Below are 16150 nucleotides of genomic sequence, written 5' to 3'. Positions count from 1 at the left end.
TGTTTCATGACCGTAATCTGAACACCATCACGACCTCAAACCATCGGCATACTTGTGAGATGTCCCATCCACCATCCAGACTGCTATCGTCGGTTGGTTTGTTTACTTTGGTCGTCGGGGAAAAGGGGCTGGTTCGGCTGCCAGCGGAAAGCTGGAGCTCTCGACCCCACTTACCGCATGCCAAGATTGGAGAACCCGGCTACTCGTGGGAGGGGGGGTGATGCAACAATCCCGCAATGCGTCTCTGGAGAGTGGTGATGACAAATTAGGGCGAGATGAGGGCTCGAGATGTGGTGCTGAAGAGCCGAAAGTTGGTGAGCTTTGTGTCTGAATACCTTCGCAGAATCTCACCAGGTAAACAGAGAGGAACAACTAAAAATGAGGACAAAAACCAGCGCTGCATGAACTCAGCGAATCGGTTTTGTGGATCTTCGATGGTTCCAGAAACACCTCCAACCAGTGATCAAGTACAGCGCTATGCCCGATCCTGCCTAGTGAACAGGGAGCTCGGGCCAATCCATTGACGAACCTTGGGAATTTTTTTCGACATGGTTGCCGAGCGCTGACATATTTTATACAGAGTATCCCCCCCATCCTCCCACCTTGACGACCCCCTTCCGAAGCCGACATTGATCGTGATACCCAGACCCAAACCGAGCCTCCCTTTTTAGTTTGTTGCTTGAAACCGGCACACACATACCGCCACCATGCAGCGCGCACTCACGAGAGCGTCGGTCTCTTCCCCGCTCAAGGCCGCCCGCGTCCGTTCCACACAGCAGCTCCGCTTCGCTCACAAGGAGCTCAAGTTCGGTGTTGAGGGCCGCGCCGCTCTCCTTCAGGGTGTCGAGACCCTTGCAAAGGCAGTTGCTACCACCCTCGGTCCCAAGGGTCGTAATGTCCTCATCGAGTCCAGCTTCGGCTCCCCCAAGATCACCAAGGGTGAGTTTGTCCTCGCTCTACGAGAAGAATATCTCGACAGTAACTGACAGACGCACAAAGACGGTGTAACGGTCGCCCGCGCCATCTCCCTCAAGGACAAGTTCGAGAACCTCGGTGCCAAGCTCCTCGCCGAGGTCGCCTCCAAGACCAACGAGGTCGCCGGTGACGGTACCACCACTGCCACCGTCCTCGCCCGCGCCATCTTCGCCGAGACGGTCAAGAATGTCGCTGCCGGCTGCAACCCCATGGATCTTCGCCGCGGTATCCAGGCTGCCGTCGACAACGTCGTCGAGTACCTCCAGAAGCACAGCCGCGACATCACCACCTCTGAGGAGATCGCCCAGGTCGCCACCATCTCGGCCAACGGCGACGAGCACATTGGCAAGCTGATTGCCAACGCCATGGAGAAGGTCGGCAAGGAGGGTGTCATCACCGTCAAGGAGGGCAAGACTCTCCTCGATGAGCTCGAGGTCACCGAGGGTATGCGCTTCGACCGCGGCTTCGTCTCCCCCTACTTCATCACCGACGCCAAGGCCCAGAAGGTCGAGTTCGAGAAGCCCCTGATCCTCCTCTCTGAGCAAAAGATCTCCTCCGCCATGGACATCATCCCCGCTCTCGAGATCTCCAACAAGCTCCGCCGTCCTCTCGTCATCATCGCCGAGGACTTTGAGGGCGAGGCTCTCGCCGTCTGCATTCTCAACAAGCTCCGTGGCCAGCTCGAGGTTGCCGCCGTCAAGGCCCCCGGCTTCGGTGACAACCGCAAGTCCATCCTCGGCGATCTTGCTGTCCTCACCAACGCCACCGTCTTCAGCACCGAGCTCGATGTCAAGCTTGACAAGCTCACCCCTGACATGCTCGGCTCCACCGGCTCCATCACCATCACCAAGGAGGACACCATCCTCCTCAACGGTGACGGCAGCAAGGACTCGATTGCTCAACGCTGCGAGCAGATCCGTGGTGTCATGGCCGACCCCACCACCTCCGAGTACGAGAAGGAGAAGCTCCAGGAGCGCCTCGCCAAGCTCTCTGGCGGTGTTGCCGTCATCAAGGTCGGTGGCTCCTCCGAGGTGGAGGTTGGCGAGAAGAAGGACCGCTTCGTGGATGCGCTCAACGCCACCCGCGCTGCCGTTGAGGAGGGCATCCTCCCGGGCGGTGGTACTGCCCTCATCAAGGCCTCCATCAACGCTCTCAAGGACCTCAAGCCCGCCAACTTTGACCAGCAACTTGGTGTGAGCATCGTCAGAAACGCCATCACCCGCCCTGCCAGAACCATTGTTGAGAACGCCGGTCTTGAGGGCTCTGTCATCATCGGCAAGCTCCAGGACGAGTATGTCAATGACTTCAACAAGGGCTTCAACAGCGCCAAGGGCGAGTACGTTGACATGATCTCTGCCGGTATCCTTGATCCCCTCAAGGTTGTCCGCACTGGTCTCATTGATGCCTCTGGCGTTGCCTCTCTGCTTGGCACCACCGAGGTGGCGATTGTCGAGGCCGAGGACAAGACGCCTCCTCCCATGGGCGGTGGCATGGGCGGCATGGGCGGCATGGGCGGCATGATGTAAGATCACAACAGCAAAAGCAAAAGCAATGGTTTTATGATTTTGGGCGACTCGGTTTTGGGGGATTTCTAAAAAGGGTTTGGGTGTTATCGGATCGTACAGTGTGTGCCATGTAATCTCCTCTCTACTTTCTCTCTCTGTCTTGATAGCTGCATATTCCCTTACGGCACCATGGTGGCATTGTATATTACGATCACACTGGGTTAGAGTAGAGGTAACAAACCACGATGTAATGATATTTCAAAGAGTTAACTGTGCAGCGAGTGTGCTCACTTTCAGTATGAGAGTTGAGAGTGAGAGTATGACTGAAAGTGAGATGTGAGTGGTGAGAGGTGAGGTGGGACGAGGCGGGGTGCTCAGCCATCCCACCCCAATCACGTAAGCCCCTGTGAGTGGTCGTTCCTTCGTCACCGCCAATAGCAACCCCACCAACCCGACCCTGCCATCTTGTTGTTTTTCAGGCTGCGAGCTGCCTTGCTGCCCCTCTCCATCTCCCCCTCCATCCGTTTCATTATCGCTTCGACCTCCACTGACCGCGTGTCTCCTTTACTCCTACACAACAAGGACCTTCCTGTTGAACCGCTCTGTAAGTTTGTTTCTCAACATCTCCTTCTGTAACATCTCCAGCTTCTCCGACAGCCGTCTGTTTGTCTGTCTGTCTGTCTGTCTGTCTGTCTGCCTGTCTGTCTGTCTGCTCAGTGCAATCAGTGGCCGGAGGGGGCAGCTGGTGTTGATGAACTGGGCGAGATGATGGAGGTCCATGCAAGTGGGCTGTAATATTAAACCCCTCTCTCGCCTTCCCTCACCAGGCGCAAATCAGGCCCACTTCTTTCTCTTGCTTCTCCTTTATTGTCATCTACACTCTCTCTCTACCTAACCAACTTTTTTGTTGTTTCTGAAGAGAGAGAAGAAGAGAGTGTTTTGCTGCCTGTTCTATTCTGTTCAGTCGGATACCTATCTGATTACGTGTGTGTATGCGTTGCTGTTCTGTTGTTGCCTACCTATGTTCCTCTTCCTTCTTCTTCCTCCTCCCCCGCTATTCACTGCTACCCGCTGCCACCGCCGCAACAAGCCACTACCACTCACTACCGACCACTTGCTAACTTTTTTGTTCTCCTCTTACTTGTAACAGCTGCCGAATATCAACGGTTTTTTGCTCTGAGGACTCACCACACCACGCACCCACCCACCGAGCCACGCGATTTACTGCTTGCGCATCACCGATCGAGTTCCTTTTTTTTTTTAGGGAGTTTAGACAACATCCACAAGAAAACCGCAATCATGGTGAGTTTTGGATTTAAAGGGGAGGGAGGGTGAGGGGATTGGGAGGGGGAGGGGGTTGATGGGATTGGGTGCTTGTTTGGTTTTGCTTGCGCGCATGATCCCCGCTTGTTGTTGGATGGGAGATGATGCGCGCCGAGGGAACGAACAGCTTTCGAGGAGGTGGTGTGCACGATAGCCGACGACGACATGATAGCTGACATGATTCTTTCTCTCTCGCAGTCTCAATCCGGGTTAGTAGTACCGCCTTCTGTTCTATGATGTCCAACTACCCTTCTGCGAGCGAGGCCCACCACCGCCGAATCGACCGTCATCACAGCCCAACATACTTCCCCCTCTGAGTCTTCCACCACCAACCCAGATGGCTAACCACACACATGCATCAAACAGCGCCACCGTCAACGAGGAGTGCATAACCGCCTACAACGACCTCAAGCTCAACAAGAAGTACAAGTACGTCATCTTCAAGCTCTCGGACGACAACAAGGAGATTGTCGTCGACAGCACCTCGGAGAGCAGCCCCGAGTACGACGACTTTCGCAAGAAGCTCATCAACGCCAAGACGAAGAGCAAGACCGTATGTCTCTTTTTTTTTTGGTGTCTCAACAGCTATCCCTACTTTGTCTCTCTCCGAGCTATGATCCCAGCTGACTGACACAAAAAACAGGGCGCCGTAGGCAAGGGTCCCCGCTACGCTGTCTACGACTTTGAGTATAATCTCGCTTCTGGGGAGGGTGTCCGGTTTGTTTCCTCCCCTTACTTTTACTACTCCGGAATATTGTGTTGATTGATTTGGAAAAAAACAGGAACAAGATCACCTTCATCGCTTGGTCCCCTGATGATGCCGGTATCATGGTATGTTTTTCTTTTCTTCTTACCCCCCAACAGAGTAGACTCATACTAACATGCTCGACACAAACAGGCCAAGATGGTCTACGCCTCCTCCAAGGAGGCTCTCAAGCGCGCCCTCCCCGGCATCGCCACCGAGGTCCAAGCCAACGACGCCGACGACATCGAGTACGATTCGCTCGTCAAGACGGTGAGCAAGGGGACTGCTGCTTAATTTTTTGTTTTTTTGGCGGCGCGGCGGTCGAGTTGTTGTGTGACAAAGGAGAGGGGATAAACATGGTCATATCAGAGAAATGGTTATGTTGTTATACGCGAGTAAGCGGGAAGGATGGTGGTGGTGGTGATGGTGGTGGTGATGGTGGTGGTGATGGTGGTGGTGGTGGTTAAGGTAGAGGAGGAGCATGCTGTAGTTGTCTGAACTGATATTGCGAGTTTGTTGCTTGTTTTCTTCGTTGTTTTTGTCGTGGTTTATGCCGAGTATTATTCTTGATGAAGAATACTGAAGGGGTTGTGCTTTTTTCTGTCTAGTCAACCTCCCCATTTCAAGTCCAAAGCTGGGGATAATGATAGTCGATGAGGAGATACATTCACCGGGCGTGTCATTATCAAAATCACAGATAGTTACATCTCGATAGGTCCTCGCAAAGGATCATCTACATGTTCAAGAGGCGGACGTATGTGTGTGTGTGTGTCAACTATCTTTGGAGTTCCTCGCCCCAGAATCACCACACCCAACACGCCAACGTTTCTAACTGTTTTAAATGTGACAGGATGACTTTGCTGGGTGAGCGGCCTTTGCAACCTCAACTAATTAATGACCATAGTAGCTACCGTGTTCATACCACCACTTCAACCCCCCTCCCCCTCACGACCTCCAGGCCAATCTAAACCTCTCCACCGCCTCTTTAGCCACACCCTCATCCCTAACCCTCTGCTCTAAAAACCCCTTCAAATCAGCCCAAAACTCTTCGGTATCCAACACCTCCCGTCCACTTTGCTGTCCGGGCGCCGCAACAGGTTGTTGTTGTTGTTGTTGTTGTTGCGGTTCCGCTTCCTTACTGTCCACCTCCATTTCATCCTCCTGTTTTGGCGGCTTCTGTTCCGGCACCGACGCCGCGCCCCCAATGATCATCAACCCCAGCTCCAGTTGTTCTTTCCCCTCCCCCGCTAGGACATCCTTCAACGTTTTGGAGTCCTGAGCAGGTTTCTTCTGGTGCAGCAACTTTATCTTTTGGACTGGGACACCCGTTTGGAGGGAGATCGCGTTTTTGATATCCAGGACTGAGGTCGTGCTGACCGGAAGGGGGGAGGGGAGGGTAATGGATAGGGGTGGGTTGCGAGGGGAGACGGCGGTTACGGTGATAGATTCGGGGGGCGCCTTCGTGGCGCAAGTACGGCGGGTGAATTTCTTGGGCAGGGTGGGGTGGTGAGGGAGGGTGTACTACTTTATTAGTAAGTTAATCCAAAAAAAAAAATATAGGGAAAGGAAAAGACATACAGGAGTGGTGACTGTATACCGACGCGGATCCTCAACGTGGTCGTGGGTTATCTTGGACGGGATACCCCCCAGCATTGACAAAAAGGATTGGGCAAAGGCTAGCTCGGTCATGTTCGCGGCTGGTGTTGCTTCTTCTTGTCTAGAGGAAAAAGAAGACAGGAGGTGGTGGGTGAGATAGGGATCCAGTTTTGTTTTTGTTGAGGAATAGTGAGTAGTGAGTAGGTGAGGTTGGTGATGATGATGGTGGTGGTGGTGGTGGTGGTGGTGGTGGTGCTGCATGGAATGATTGCGAACCTATCCGCTACCTACAGCCCGACGTCAACGGCGCCGGTCAGTGGTGGGGGCAAAAGGTGGGGTCGGGATGGGCTTATCTTATCAGCTGGCAGGTGACACTTTGAGCTTCAATGACACGGCAGGTTTGGATTCACGCCACAAATCCACTGAATAAAAACCCTTGACTGGCAGGTGATCACAGAGTCAGGAAGCTCGAAGCTAATTTCTCAAGTGTGAGTGATACCTATAGCTAAGCTGAGCTGAGCTCCTTTGACAGGCTGGGATCTCCATGCCTTCGACATCATCTGACAAAACTCGTACATATTATTAGGCCAGCAAGCCAGAGCTACTAAGCCCGGCCTCTACAAATGGTCATAACTCGTCTATCCGTATCATCTATTCATCATCACCGTCATCAAGGTCGTTACCAAAACGCCCGAAAAAGAAAAAATCCCACACCCAGTGCCCACCCACCCATATTCATCCATCAGTTTCAATCGTGTACAAATCCAGCCCTTACAATCCTCTCCCTCCAACACTCCTCGCTCATCTCTTCCATTTGCCATTAACAGCCATCACCACCAAGCCCAATCATTGTCTCAAACAGACAAATAGCATGCTCCCGTAGCCCTTATATATCATTGTTGTTGTGGTGTGTGTGTGTGTGTATGTATGTGTGTGTGTGTGTGTGTGTGTGTGTGTGTGTGTGTGTGTGTGTGTGTGTGTGTGTGTGTGTGTGTGTGTGTGTGTGTGTGTGTGTGTGTGTGTGTGTGTGTGTGTGTGTGTGTGTGTGTGTGTGTTGTGTAGTGTAGTGTTGAATTTTTGTATGTCCGACCAGGTAATGCCGAAAAAGAAAAAAAAATGCACCTTTGCCTTTGCCCATTTTGTTTGTTGTGATAAAAGTCGTGAGTCATGGTCATGTCGTTCCCGAGGTAATGCAACCCAGAAAAGAAAACCTCAAACACCTACTGGCTACGCTTGCTAACATGCAAGTAACCATGAGAAAAATGAAAAAATCGTTGGGTATCAAAAAAGCCTAGTCGGCAAGGCTCTGCTTGACAATGTCGCGAATCGCCCACTTCCAGGCATCGCCGCGGTCCACCTGGTCGCTGATCCAGGAGGAGCACTTCTTTCTCCAGCGGTCCTCCTCTTCCCGCTGCCGACGAACAAATTCGGGGCCGACGTCAAACTCCTCGCCCACGAGCCAGTCGTCCTTGATCTCGCTGGCGCGCCCGTTGCCACCGTCGCTAGAGGCCATGGTACGCTCCTCGAGATCGGGAATGTCCTTGAAGACATCGTCTTCGTCATCCAAGGCGTTGAATCCATCCATGGCGTCAGGTTGCTGAGCCTGCTGCTTGCTCTTGCTGTTGGACTGTGGCCCAAGCTTGAGCCAACACATGGCTTGAGGATCGAAAACCATGCCGCCCACAACCTGAACGCCCTTGGTAGCGCCGATGTTGGTGATGAGAGCCGGACGCGGTGTCGCGTTTTCCCTCTCTCTCATGACATATCTTGGCACCGAGGTCGTAGAGGGGGTGGTGGAAGCCGGGGCCTCGAAGGCGTGCAGCACATTGTCGTTGCCCTCCCACTTGAAGGTCTCGGGGTTATAAAACATTCCACCAACCGCTGCGGGCATTGTTAGAGTTCTGCATGAAAAAAACAAAAACGCGGTGGAAAAAAAACTTAAAAAAAAAAAAAAAAACTCACTCTTTGCCTCTCTCGGGGGGTTCAGATTGGATATCAAATGGGGCTTCGCCTGTGGGGATCTCCGCATTTTGCGCGTACCCTTGGCCGCTAGAGTCGGTGGCTGGGAAATATTGAGCGTACCCCTGGCAGACGATAGCTGGGCGACCCGCTGAGCCGTTAGTGGGGCCAGCGGGCCGGAGGGGTTACGTTGAGCGAGACTGGTTTCCCGGGCAATTCGGCTCGCGGTGGTATCGCGGGCAAAGCTGGGCACGCTATCGACCCGGGGGGCAACAAACGGTGCAATGGGCGACGGGGTCGTGATGGCCCGATCGGGAAGGATGTTTTGAAGAGTCTTGCTCCGCATGTGCGTCTTGGCCCCGCCGCTAACGGGTTGCTTGAGGAACTTGGCCTCCGCCTGAGTCGATGTCGGCAGATCGTCAAAGGCATCCAGTTCGTGCCCGTCGCCAAAGTTCTTCACTCGGCGCGGCATGCTCAGTTTGCTCCAGGCCCCATCGGCCGTGGCCTTCTCAGACGGGCGATACCTGCGCGGACTAGGCGAGCGTATTGTAGACCGAGAAACCGTTCTAGAGCCTGGCCGGTACTCAATACTGGTTTCGGAATCGTGTCGCCGGAACACCCGCGACGACTTGGCGTTGATGTTGTGCGATTGCGAGAGTGACGCCCCTGCCGGGAGAAAAGGCACGGGCGCCTTGCGGGCTTGGGCCGCCGAACTCTCAGAGGACCGCAAATGCTCCACCGGCGTCTTTGGCCGGAGAGTGGGAGGGCCTCGTGCCGAGTAGTCCGTCCGGGATGGGGGGCGCTCGTACCCCCGGACCGTCGCCGAGCCTCTAGCAGGAGATGGTAGATTTCGCAACGCAGGCAACGACCTCTTAGATCGGAGCAGCTGAGCACTTGTGGTCGTTGGCCCGGCCTGTCTAAGAGCCATCGAGTTCTTTTGACCAAGTTCTCTCCTCCGAGATGGGGTGGACGGGGCGGGGGTGACAGTCTGTGCTGAAGACGGAGTAGGGGGGGTCGCGATACTACTGAGGCTGCCCATGCTAGTCACGCTGGCGACTGAAGACTGCGCCGAATGACCAAGACCGCCTCCCAGGCGAGACAATGATCGTCTGCTGTGAGTGGTGCGAGCGATCGGCCCACCGCTCTCAGAGACAGGCTCCAACGAGGACAAGGATGATTGAGTGTTGGACCTCTCGTGGTTCACTGCCGGACCCATGGGACGAGGCAAGCGAGAGGTGGTGACAGGTTTGTTGGTGAATTTGAGGGCGACAGAGGCCTTGGGACGGGCCGGACTGATGGGCCTCGTCTCCTTCACCTGAATGTTGCGATGAAGAGTTAATTTACGTGAGTCAAAGACATCGCCATCGCCAAGAACGAGGCCAGCAAGGAAATCCTCCTTCTCCTCTTCCTTTTCCTCCTTGATCGGCGGGACGGGAGCAATGTTGCGCACAGGGGAGCGACTGCTCTGACGACGACGTCGGAGCCTCTCTCCCAAATCCAGCGGTCCATGAGGCAGGATAATGCCCTCAAATAACTCATCCTCGCTCTCGGTAATGATCGAGCTTGCTATGCTGGGACTCATGGCCGAGACGGAGGAGCTACGGCACGACATGAGATCGCGACGAGTGCCACCGAATCTTGTCCCGAGACTGCCTTCGGCCCACTCAAAGTCATCCATCATGGTGTTGAAAGTGGGCGTCTTTGGCACGTCCCTCCTTGTCGACAGCTGAAGTTTTCCATCCGATGGAAGTTCAAAGTCCTTTTCGAAATCATCCTCTCCATCAGCGGGTTTGTCAATGTTGGACTTTTTCGGGGTCGGCGGGGTGATCAAAGAGATGGGCTTGGGAGTCTGGCGCCTCTTAGACACTTTGATTGTCTCCATGCCATCTCCGAAAAAGTCATCGTCGTCCTCGTTGTCGCGGAACCGCTCCAGGTCGATGTAGCTGTTGCTGATGGAGGACGAACTGTTCTCCTTGCGATCCTCCTGAGCAATGGTGAGCGACTTCCTGGATGGCTTCAGAGGGCTGTTTGTTGTTGAATTACTAACTTGGCGCAGGACTTCGGGGAACTGGGAGCCATCGCGGGGCTTGAACTGGAGCGACTGGCCCATGTCGGGAAATTCGAGATCGTCGACCCAATCCTCCTGGATTACCTTTTTCAATTTTCTCCCCCCAAGACGCTTGATGGTGCCCCCCATAAGGGCGGATGGTGGTACATTTTTGGGGATCGGAACGCCGGCCTTTTCGGCAGCTGCGATGGCATCCAGGGTGGACTTCTCATCGTCGCCGGGCAGGTGGACCTGCTTTTCCTCCTCTCCATGGATGGACTCGAACTCGGATCGGAAGGATGATTGCGAATCGCGACGGTTGGTGGGAAGGTTGGCCGAGTTGGACTGGCTCTGAAAGGTGAGATCGTCACCATCAATCACAAAGTCTTCATCGTCCCAATTCTCAATCTCGTCCTCGACCGGCAGACGAGCTCTTAGACGTAAGGTTTCCATGGCTGGTGATGTTGGAACACTGGTTATTTGCAGTTCAGATGCAATCATGTGCGATCGCGACGACTACTGTTGTGTAGCGACGATGGGCGATCGAGTCAGTAATGAGGATTCATAGTCGTCAACACGTTGGCATCGGCCACCCGGGCAGGCAATTGTTTTCCTTTCTCAGGGAGCAATAAGAACAGCTAACGGTCGCATAAGGTGTGCAGGTGTAAAAGTCGGGAGGAGTGATTCCGGGTCGGTAAGGAGTGGTGTAGGTTTGTTGTTGGTATACGAAGCAAAAGAGGCAAAAGAGACAAAAGAGAGCGCGATACAGGGGTTATGCTGCGGGGGAGGGCTATTTCGTAATTGCAAGAATGCAGGAATTTCTGCTGCTCGTGTGGGCTCTCTGAGGTGACGTTGTGGTGGGAAGTGGTCGAAAACGAAGAGGCGGGATGTGGTGCCTTGGTATGTGTGGAAAGGTGTGGCTGGCAAAAGAGAGAGAGAGAGATGGGAGAGCGCACACGACGCACACAGAGGCAGTGCGGGCGGGTGCTTTTGGTGGTGAATCAAAAGGTGGGTGGGAGGCGAGATGCAATGAGACACAAAGTGGGTGGAGGCCCATGCTCCCCCCGGCTTGTCCCAAGACTCCACCGGCCACCAAATAATCCGCAGGGGCCGGTTTTAGCACCTCAACCCCCTCCAAACATGCACAACATCGTCTTCTTTGTGAATCCACTCCCAGCCAAACATTCCACCCTTGCTGGCTTCATATCTTCGTCAACTGATATATCTGTCTACACTCCGTGGCACTCCAGGAATATCTAGCCACTCCTCCCCTAAATGTCTCATGCAGTGCCTGTTCGGTCTGCTGCCGTCTGCAAAGCATGCGAGTCGCGTCCATGACGCGCAAAAACACGAACCCCCCGCCCTCCAATAGCAACAGCTGCCACACACTCAACACTTCTGTCATCGGGTTGACATTGGAGCGCACTGACGGGCACAACAAGAAAAGAAAGTAATATGATCAGATGGCAATCTTATTAACACGAGTCACCAAAATACAAGAGTTCATCTCTCCTCCATCTCTCCTCCATCTCTCCTCCTCGTCTTCGTGGGACCATAGCAAGTGTGCCGCATGGTGCAAGGTGAGCCAACCTCTGACCTCATCGGTATTGGCATCGGAAACCACTGTCGTCCTGTCTTTTTGCATCGCTTGTTGCATCGCATTCTGAGATCGGCACACCAGCCTTTTGCTGTGTTGGGCAACTATTTGATGCCTTCATTTTTCGATCCCAAACCAAGCGTTACGGAAGTCTTTGTTGTGTGCTGCTATAGCTACCTTACAGCTATTTGCTCTGAGTTTAAGCTGTGTTGCCTAAATTTCTAGGACCTGAATCCCTGGAGTCGCCCTCGCTGCCTGGACCTGCTTTTCCCTCTTATAATCAAACTCCATCCCCTATACCATTACAATCACCACACCCCCTTGCATCTGATCCCATTCCGTATACCCTCCCAAAAGTCTCGGCTTCTTGACTCATCAACCGAAAAATAGCATTGTCCGCGAGCTTCCCGCCTTCCCCGCACCCACACCGGCGAGCTGGCTCCGGGCCGTCTCTCAAAGCATCAAGGTTCTGTGTTCCTCACGGCGCCGTTGGCTCAAAACAGTCAACTGCTATACCTTCGGACTCTTATTTTGCTCCTCCTGAAATCTCACGGCTCGTTTCAGCCGCTGCGGCACCCAAATCGTCCAGCAATCGGCGTCACTCCTCCAGCAGGAACTGCAATCCAGTTTTCTATTCCAAACACCCATCCCGCCCTCGTACACACAATATGGCAACCCCTCACATCATACGAATCCCCAGGACCGACCAGGAGGGGGCTTACGTGCTCGGTCAAGTCACTCCTTCCGGATCCAAGCCGCTCAACGTCAAGTTTGTGGCCACTGACGGATACGCCCCATTCATAATCAAGCGTACGTTTAATTGTAGCACAGGAAAAACCCGAGCCATGTCGTGCTAATATCACACCAGTGAGGCACGACCGTATTGGCGAATACAGGGTCAGCAACAGCCCATGCTCACCCGAAGAGTGGGAAGCAATCTTGAAATCTTTTCTTCTCAGAGGGGACCCGGTCGAGGGCATCGAAGCTGGTGCTGAGGTCAAGTCGGAAGTGTCGCTCACTATTACTGTCAGGAGACGAGTACAAGGTATCAACCAACGTCTCGGAACTCTGGCCCTCAAGTACAAGGAGGATGAAGAGGTCCAGCTCTTTGACTGGTGCGGAGCTGTTGCGTTGGAGCGGGAAAAGTTCCAAGAAACTGTGGCTACCGAAACGGCGAAAGTAACCGACTTGGAAGCTAGGATCACGGAGCTCAGAAATCAGCTGGACGAACTCACACAGGCAAAGAAGGATAGGGAGTCGGAAATCCTGGAGAAATTCTGCGATATCCTCAACGAGAAGAAAGTCAAGATTCGGGAGCAGCAGCGGTTGTTGGCTGCGGCGCGGCCAGGATCTTCTGGCCATGCTATCTCGGCTCGTGTGGCGCAAGTTGCCAGCAGCCAAGCAGACAGAAACCCAGCGCCATCACGACGAGCCAAGAGGAAGGCTTTGGAGGATGCTTCGGGTGGAGGGTCGTCTGACTCGGATGATGGCTTTGCTCGGCCGGTTAGTGATGCTGACAGGATGGATATCGATACGCCAGAGCCAGCCAAGGTCAGCGCCGAGGGTGAGGATCGCCAGACCACCGATGATGACGCCACGGGTAGCGAGCCTGATGATGACGAGCCTATTCCGCCGCCACAAGCTCAACCAAGGAAGCCTGCGCCAAAGAAGGACGGGGCGCTGCCTACGAGGCATCATTTGAGGAACACGACGAAAAAGGAAGCCACTCCTCCACCGGGGAGTGAGACGGATTCTGGTGATGACGAGCTGTGATTCTGGATGGGGCAGAGTTTGTTTCCTCAGTTCAACACAATTATGTGTATTATTCTCGGATAATTACAAGTCAAAAGTGGTATAACAGTTGATGAACACGAGCAGCCACTCCTCCACAGGGTGGCGTTTCTGAAAGCTTCCCATGGCTTTATTGCCAGACGAGTTCTTCTATTGTGACAGGTCACAGCTCGGCATGATGATGAGTCGTCTTCCCAATTCTGAGACAATTCTCATACGTGGGGAACGAGCCAAAGCCAAGACGGCAGACTTGCGAACTCTTCAAAAGATACCATCGCCATTCGTCAGTCAGTTCAGTGAACTCGACCCAACTCGTGGATCATGTCCTGCCTGCTCATGACCGCGATCATTGGCGACACATCCATACGGGACATCCCCTTGAATGGACCATGACCCATCTTTTCTGGGATGAAATCTGACCTCATGAACTCTGACCTCAGTAAACTTTGACCCTCGATGAACTTCAACCTCGCCGCGCAACGAGGACATCAGGCCTGATGTGATTCACACGTAAGTATTACCATGACGCAAACTCATCTCAGTCATATTGACCTGCTCAGAGCTACTCTTCTGGGGGACTTGTCATTTGACTGGGAACCGTCGTTGACCCAATGTCATACACTACATCGTGAGAGAATGGCTCACGCTACCAGGCAGAGAGTGTGACAGCTGCCGCCGGACTATGGACTATCAGACATCAACTTTGGTCTGCACTAGATGCAGGCCGTGGCATCACATGCCACCGGAGTCCAAGACTTTGTCTTTTCAGGTGCTCGAGGGGAATATTGCCAGCCGTCGCGATACCGGGGGCTTGACACGATGAACTTGGGAGATCAAACCATCAACCGCAGAGGACGGATCATCTTTTGGGTCTTCTCAGGTTTGATGATCCCGATGTGTTGCCAGAGATGTGTACCAGCGCACTCCAACTTTGTGAACGGGACTCACAAGACCACGGACCGCACGTGACAGCTCCGATCCTCACCTCATGCACTCTGCCCGTTCCCCTCACCTATGCGTGTGTTGCCGCGTGTACCTTGCCGCATCCTCATCACCAGAGCCATGCTCTTCACCGTCGCATCTTGCAGACAGACCCTACCGCCCTTGAGCGATCGTGTTCTTCATCTCCAGACCGGCATGGCCGTGCCTGGTGAAGTCTTTGACCTTGTTGCGCTCGTTGACCTCGTTGACTTTTCAACCACCAAACAAATTCTACAAAGCATGCAGCTCCTGCAACTGTTGCAACTGGCGCAGCTCAACAAACGTGTCATCATTTGACATTACAAACTGAACCAAACCAAACCAAACCAAACCTGAACGTCGTCATTCATTGACAAAACCAAACCAAACGTACCATTATCTTCAACCCGCTTCAACAGCAACACTATCTTGCAAGAGATCCAACTTACCTACTTAGGTAGTCTACGTCTAACACACACCTCCCTCCCCTTAGCTTCCAACCCCCAGACATCGCCTTCCCCTTCCCTTTCCCTCCCTTTTTATATATATTTTTATAGCTCACTTCACCTCACAGCACTGTACAAGTCCATGATGGGAAAGTGTTGCACGATCTCTGTGGTGAAACTCTCTTCCCTTTCCTGATAACACCTCCCTTCTACTGTGTCTTCACTGTTAACCTTTCCACATCTCAGCAACGACGGCTTCTTATGACGGGGAGGGCTGGGTGATTCCACGTGATGATAGCCATCTTCATGATGAAGTGGTCTTCTGTTGCTATTGGGTCGTGAGCATTGGACTGGGTACTTGGGCGGGTTTGGTATCGATGGGTTGGAGAGTTGAGGGGTGGTGTGGTGGCGGTGTAGTGGGATCTGGGGGATATGCTCTTTAAAACAAAAAGAAGACTCTGGGGGATCTAAAATCATCAGATCAAAATTCCTTTGCTTTTCGAATGTGGCTCACCTGTTACCCATCCGTTGGGTGGGCTGTGAGAAAAGGGAAGACATTACCTTTTTCATGATGGGTTTGATTTTGCTGGGCTGTCGGGGAGAAGGGAGGGAGTTTGCTGCTGCTTAGGGGGAGGGGTTATTGGGATGTGGAATGGAGAAGAATAGTGGTATTTACTCAACTTTTATTAGACTTGATAAAGTATTATGAGACTGTCACTACCAGGAATAATCAAGTGATTCGTAAATGGACTCTTGTTGATATTGCAAGTTCGAGACCATCAAAACAATGGAGATATAGCCACGATTTATCACTGAAGAACATGGTGGATATCCATAGCGAATGAGATGTATGAATCGCTGTCACAGACGACTTTGTTTCTCCCCTACAGCCTCGGGTATATTCGCATTATAATCACTAACTACCCTTCCTTTGATGAAACCCAACAGGTGTTTTGTTACCTGTGTGAGGAGGTAGTTCGCCTGCTATGCCCTGCATGAATCAGCAAAGCAAAAAGGTCGGACTGGGAGGGAGCTATTGTTTGTGCCCATGAGATAGAAATGGTGACTGAGAAAGTCACTTAATCCACCAAAGTCAAATCTTCAGAACTTAATGATAAAATGAGTCAAAGATTGCGTTTACAAAAGTACCTACCTTACCTAGTGTGCTCAAAATAGATATAACCTCTCTCCATGGACCATCAACCA

The 16150-nt window shown here is 53.0% G+C and overlaps 6 protein-coding genes across 6 annotated transcripts; 4 read left to right on the top strand and 2 right to left on the bottom strand.

Annotated features, from left to right (window-relative positions):
• Nucleotides 1-365: 365 nt before the first annotated feature.
• Nucleotides 366-2808, top strand: HSP60 (chaperonin). Its single transcript, XM_062892264.1, has 2 exons — nt 366-939; nt 1000-2808. Exons 1-2 carry the CDS (start codon nt 708-710, stop codon nt 2499-2501), a joined length of 1734 nt encoding a protein of 577 aa, XP_062740354.1. The 5' UTR covers nt 366-707; the 3' UTR covers nt 2502-2808.
• A 403-nt stretch (nt 2809-3211) lies between these two features.
• Nucleotides 3212-5063, top strand: COF1 (cofilin). Its single transcript, XM_062892263.1, has 6 exons — nt 3212-3470; nt 3631-4356; nt 4447-4520; nt 4586-4634; nt 4702-4980; nt 5005-5063. Exons 2-5 carry the CDS (start codon nt 4141-4143, stop codon nt 4840-4842), a joined length of 480 nt encoding a protein of 159 aa, XP_062740353.1. The 5' UTR covers nt 3212-3470; nt 3631-4140; the 3' UTR covers nt 4843-4980; nt 5005-5063.
• A 163-nt stretch (nt 5064-5226) lies between these two features.
• QC762_605730 (uncharacterized protein) lies at nt 5227-6335 on the bottom strand. The gene is made up of 2 exons (XM_062892262.1): nt 6127-6335; nt 5227-6069 (listed from the first exon to the last, which is right to left on the bottom strand). The coding sequence occupies exons 1-2, from the start codon at nt 6235-6237 to the stop codon at nt 5494-5496; spliced, it is 687 nt and encodes a 228-aa protein (XP_062740352.1). The 5' UTR covers nt 6238-6335; the 3' UTR covers nt 5227-5493.
• Nucleotides 6336-7435: 1100 nt separating this feature from the next.
• QC762_605720 (uncharacterized protein) lies at nt 7436-10651 on the bottom strand (the record flags this gene model as incomplete). The annotated part of the gene is made up of 3 exons (XM_062892261.1): nt 7436-8025; nt 8107-10087; nt 10151-10651. 3 exons carry the CDS (start codon nt 10649-10651, stop codon nt 7436-7438), a joined length of 3072 nt encoding a protein of 1023 aa, XP_062740351.1.
• QC762_605710 (uncharacterized protein) lies at nt 9263-13520 on the top strand (the record flags this gene model as incomplete). Its single annotated transcript, XM_062892260.1, has 2 exons — nt 9263-12557; nt 12616-13520. Exons 1-2 carry the CDS (start codon nt 12416-12418, stop codon nt 13518-13520), a joined length of 1047 nt encoding a protein of 348 aa, XP_062740350.1. The 5' UTR covers nt 9263-12415.
• Nucleotides 13521-13662: 142 nt separating this feature from the next.
• On the top strand, nt 13663-15549 carry QC762_0092060 (uncharacterized protein; the record flags this gene model as incomplete). The annotated part of the gene is made up of 2 exons (XM_062884065.1): nt 13663-13821; nt 14099-15549. 2 exons carry the CDS (start codon nt 13663-13665, stop codon nt 14126-14128), a joined length of 189 nt encoding a protein of 62 aa, XP_062740349.1. The 3' UTR covers nt 14129-15549.
• Between the last annotated feature and the right edge of the window lie 601 nt (nt 15550-16150).

This window comes from Podospora pseudocomata, chromosome 6, assembly GCF_035222375.1.
Source record: "Podospora pseudocomata strain CBS 415.72m chromosome 6, whole genome shotgun sequence".
Taxonomy (NCBI): Eukaryota; Fungi; Ascomycota; class Sordariomycetes; order Sordariales; family Podosporaceae; genus Podospora; species Podospora pseudocomata.
The sequence above is the reverse complement of the archived record's forward strand: the minus strand, read 5'-3'. Positions and strand labels throughout refer to the sequence as shown.

What these genes read in the sequence shown, in the direction of transcription:
- HSP60 (XM_062892264.1), top strand. Translation starts at nt 708, where the DNA reads ATGCAGCGCGCACTCACGAGAGCGTCGGTCTCTTCCCCGCTCAAGGCC. An exon ending in CTCCCCCAAGATCACCAAGG is followed by an intron (nt 940 to 999) that starts GTGAGTTTGTCC and finishes AGACGCACAAAG; the next exon opens with ACGGTGTAACGGTCGCCCGC.
- COF1 (XM_062892263.1), top strand. Translation starts at nt 4,141, where the DNA reads ATGGCTAACCACACACATGCATCAAACAGCGCCACCGTCAACGAGGAG. An exon ending in CCAAGACGAAGAGCAAGACC is followed by an intron (nt 4,357 to 4,446) that starts GTATGTCTCTTT and finishes CACAAAAAACAG; the next exon opens with GGCGCCGTAGGCAAGGGTCC. An exon ending in CTGATGATGCCGGTATCATG is followed by an intron (nt 4,635 to 4,701) that starts GTATGTTTTTCT and finishes CGACACAAACAG; the next exon opens with GCCAAGATGGTCTACGCCTC.
- QC762_605730 (XM_062892262.1), bottom strand. Translation starts at nt 6,237, where the DNA reads ATGACCGAGCTAGCCTTTGCCCAATCCTTTTTGTCAATGCTGGGGGGT. An exon ending in GGTATACAGTCACCACTCCT is followed by an intron (nt 6,070 to 6,126) that starts GTATGTCTTTTC and finishes CTAATAAAGTAG; the next exon opens with TACACCCTCCCTCACCACCC.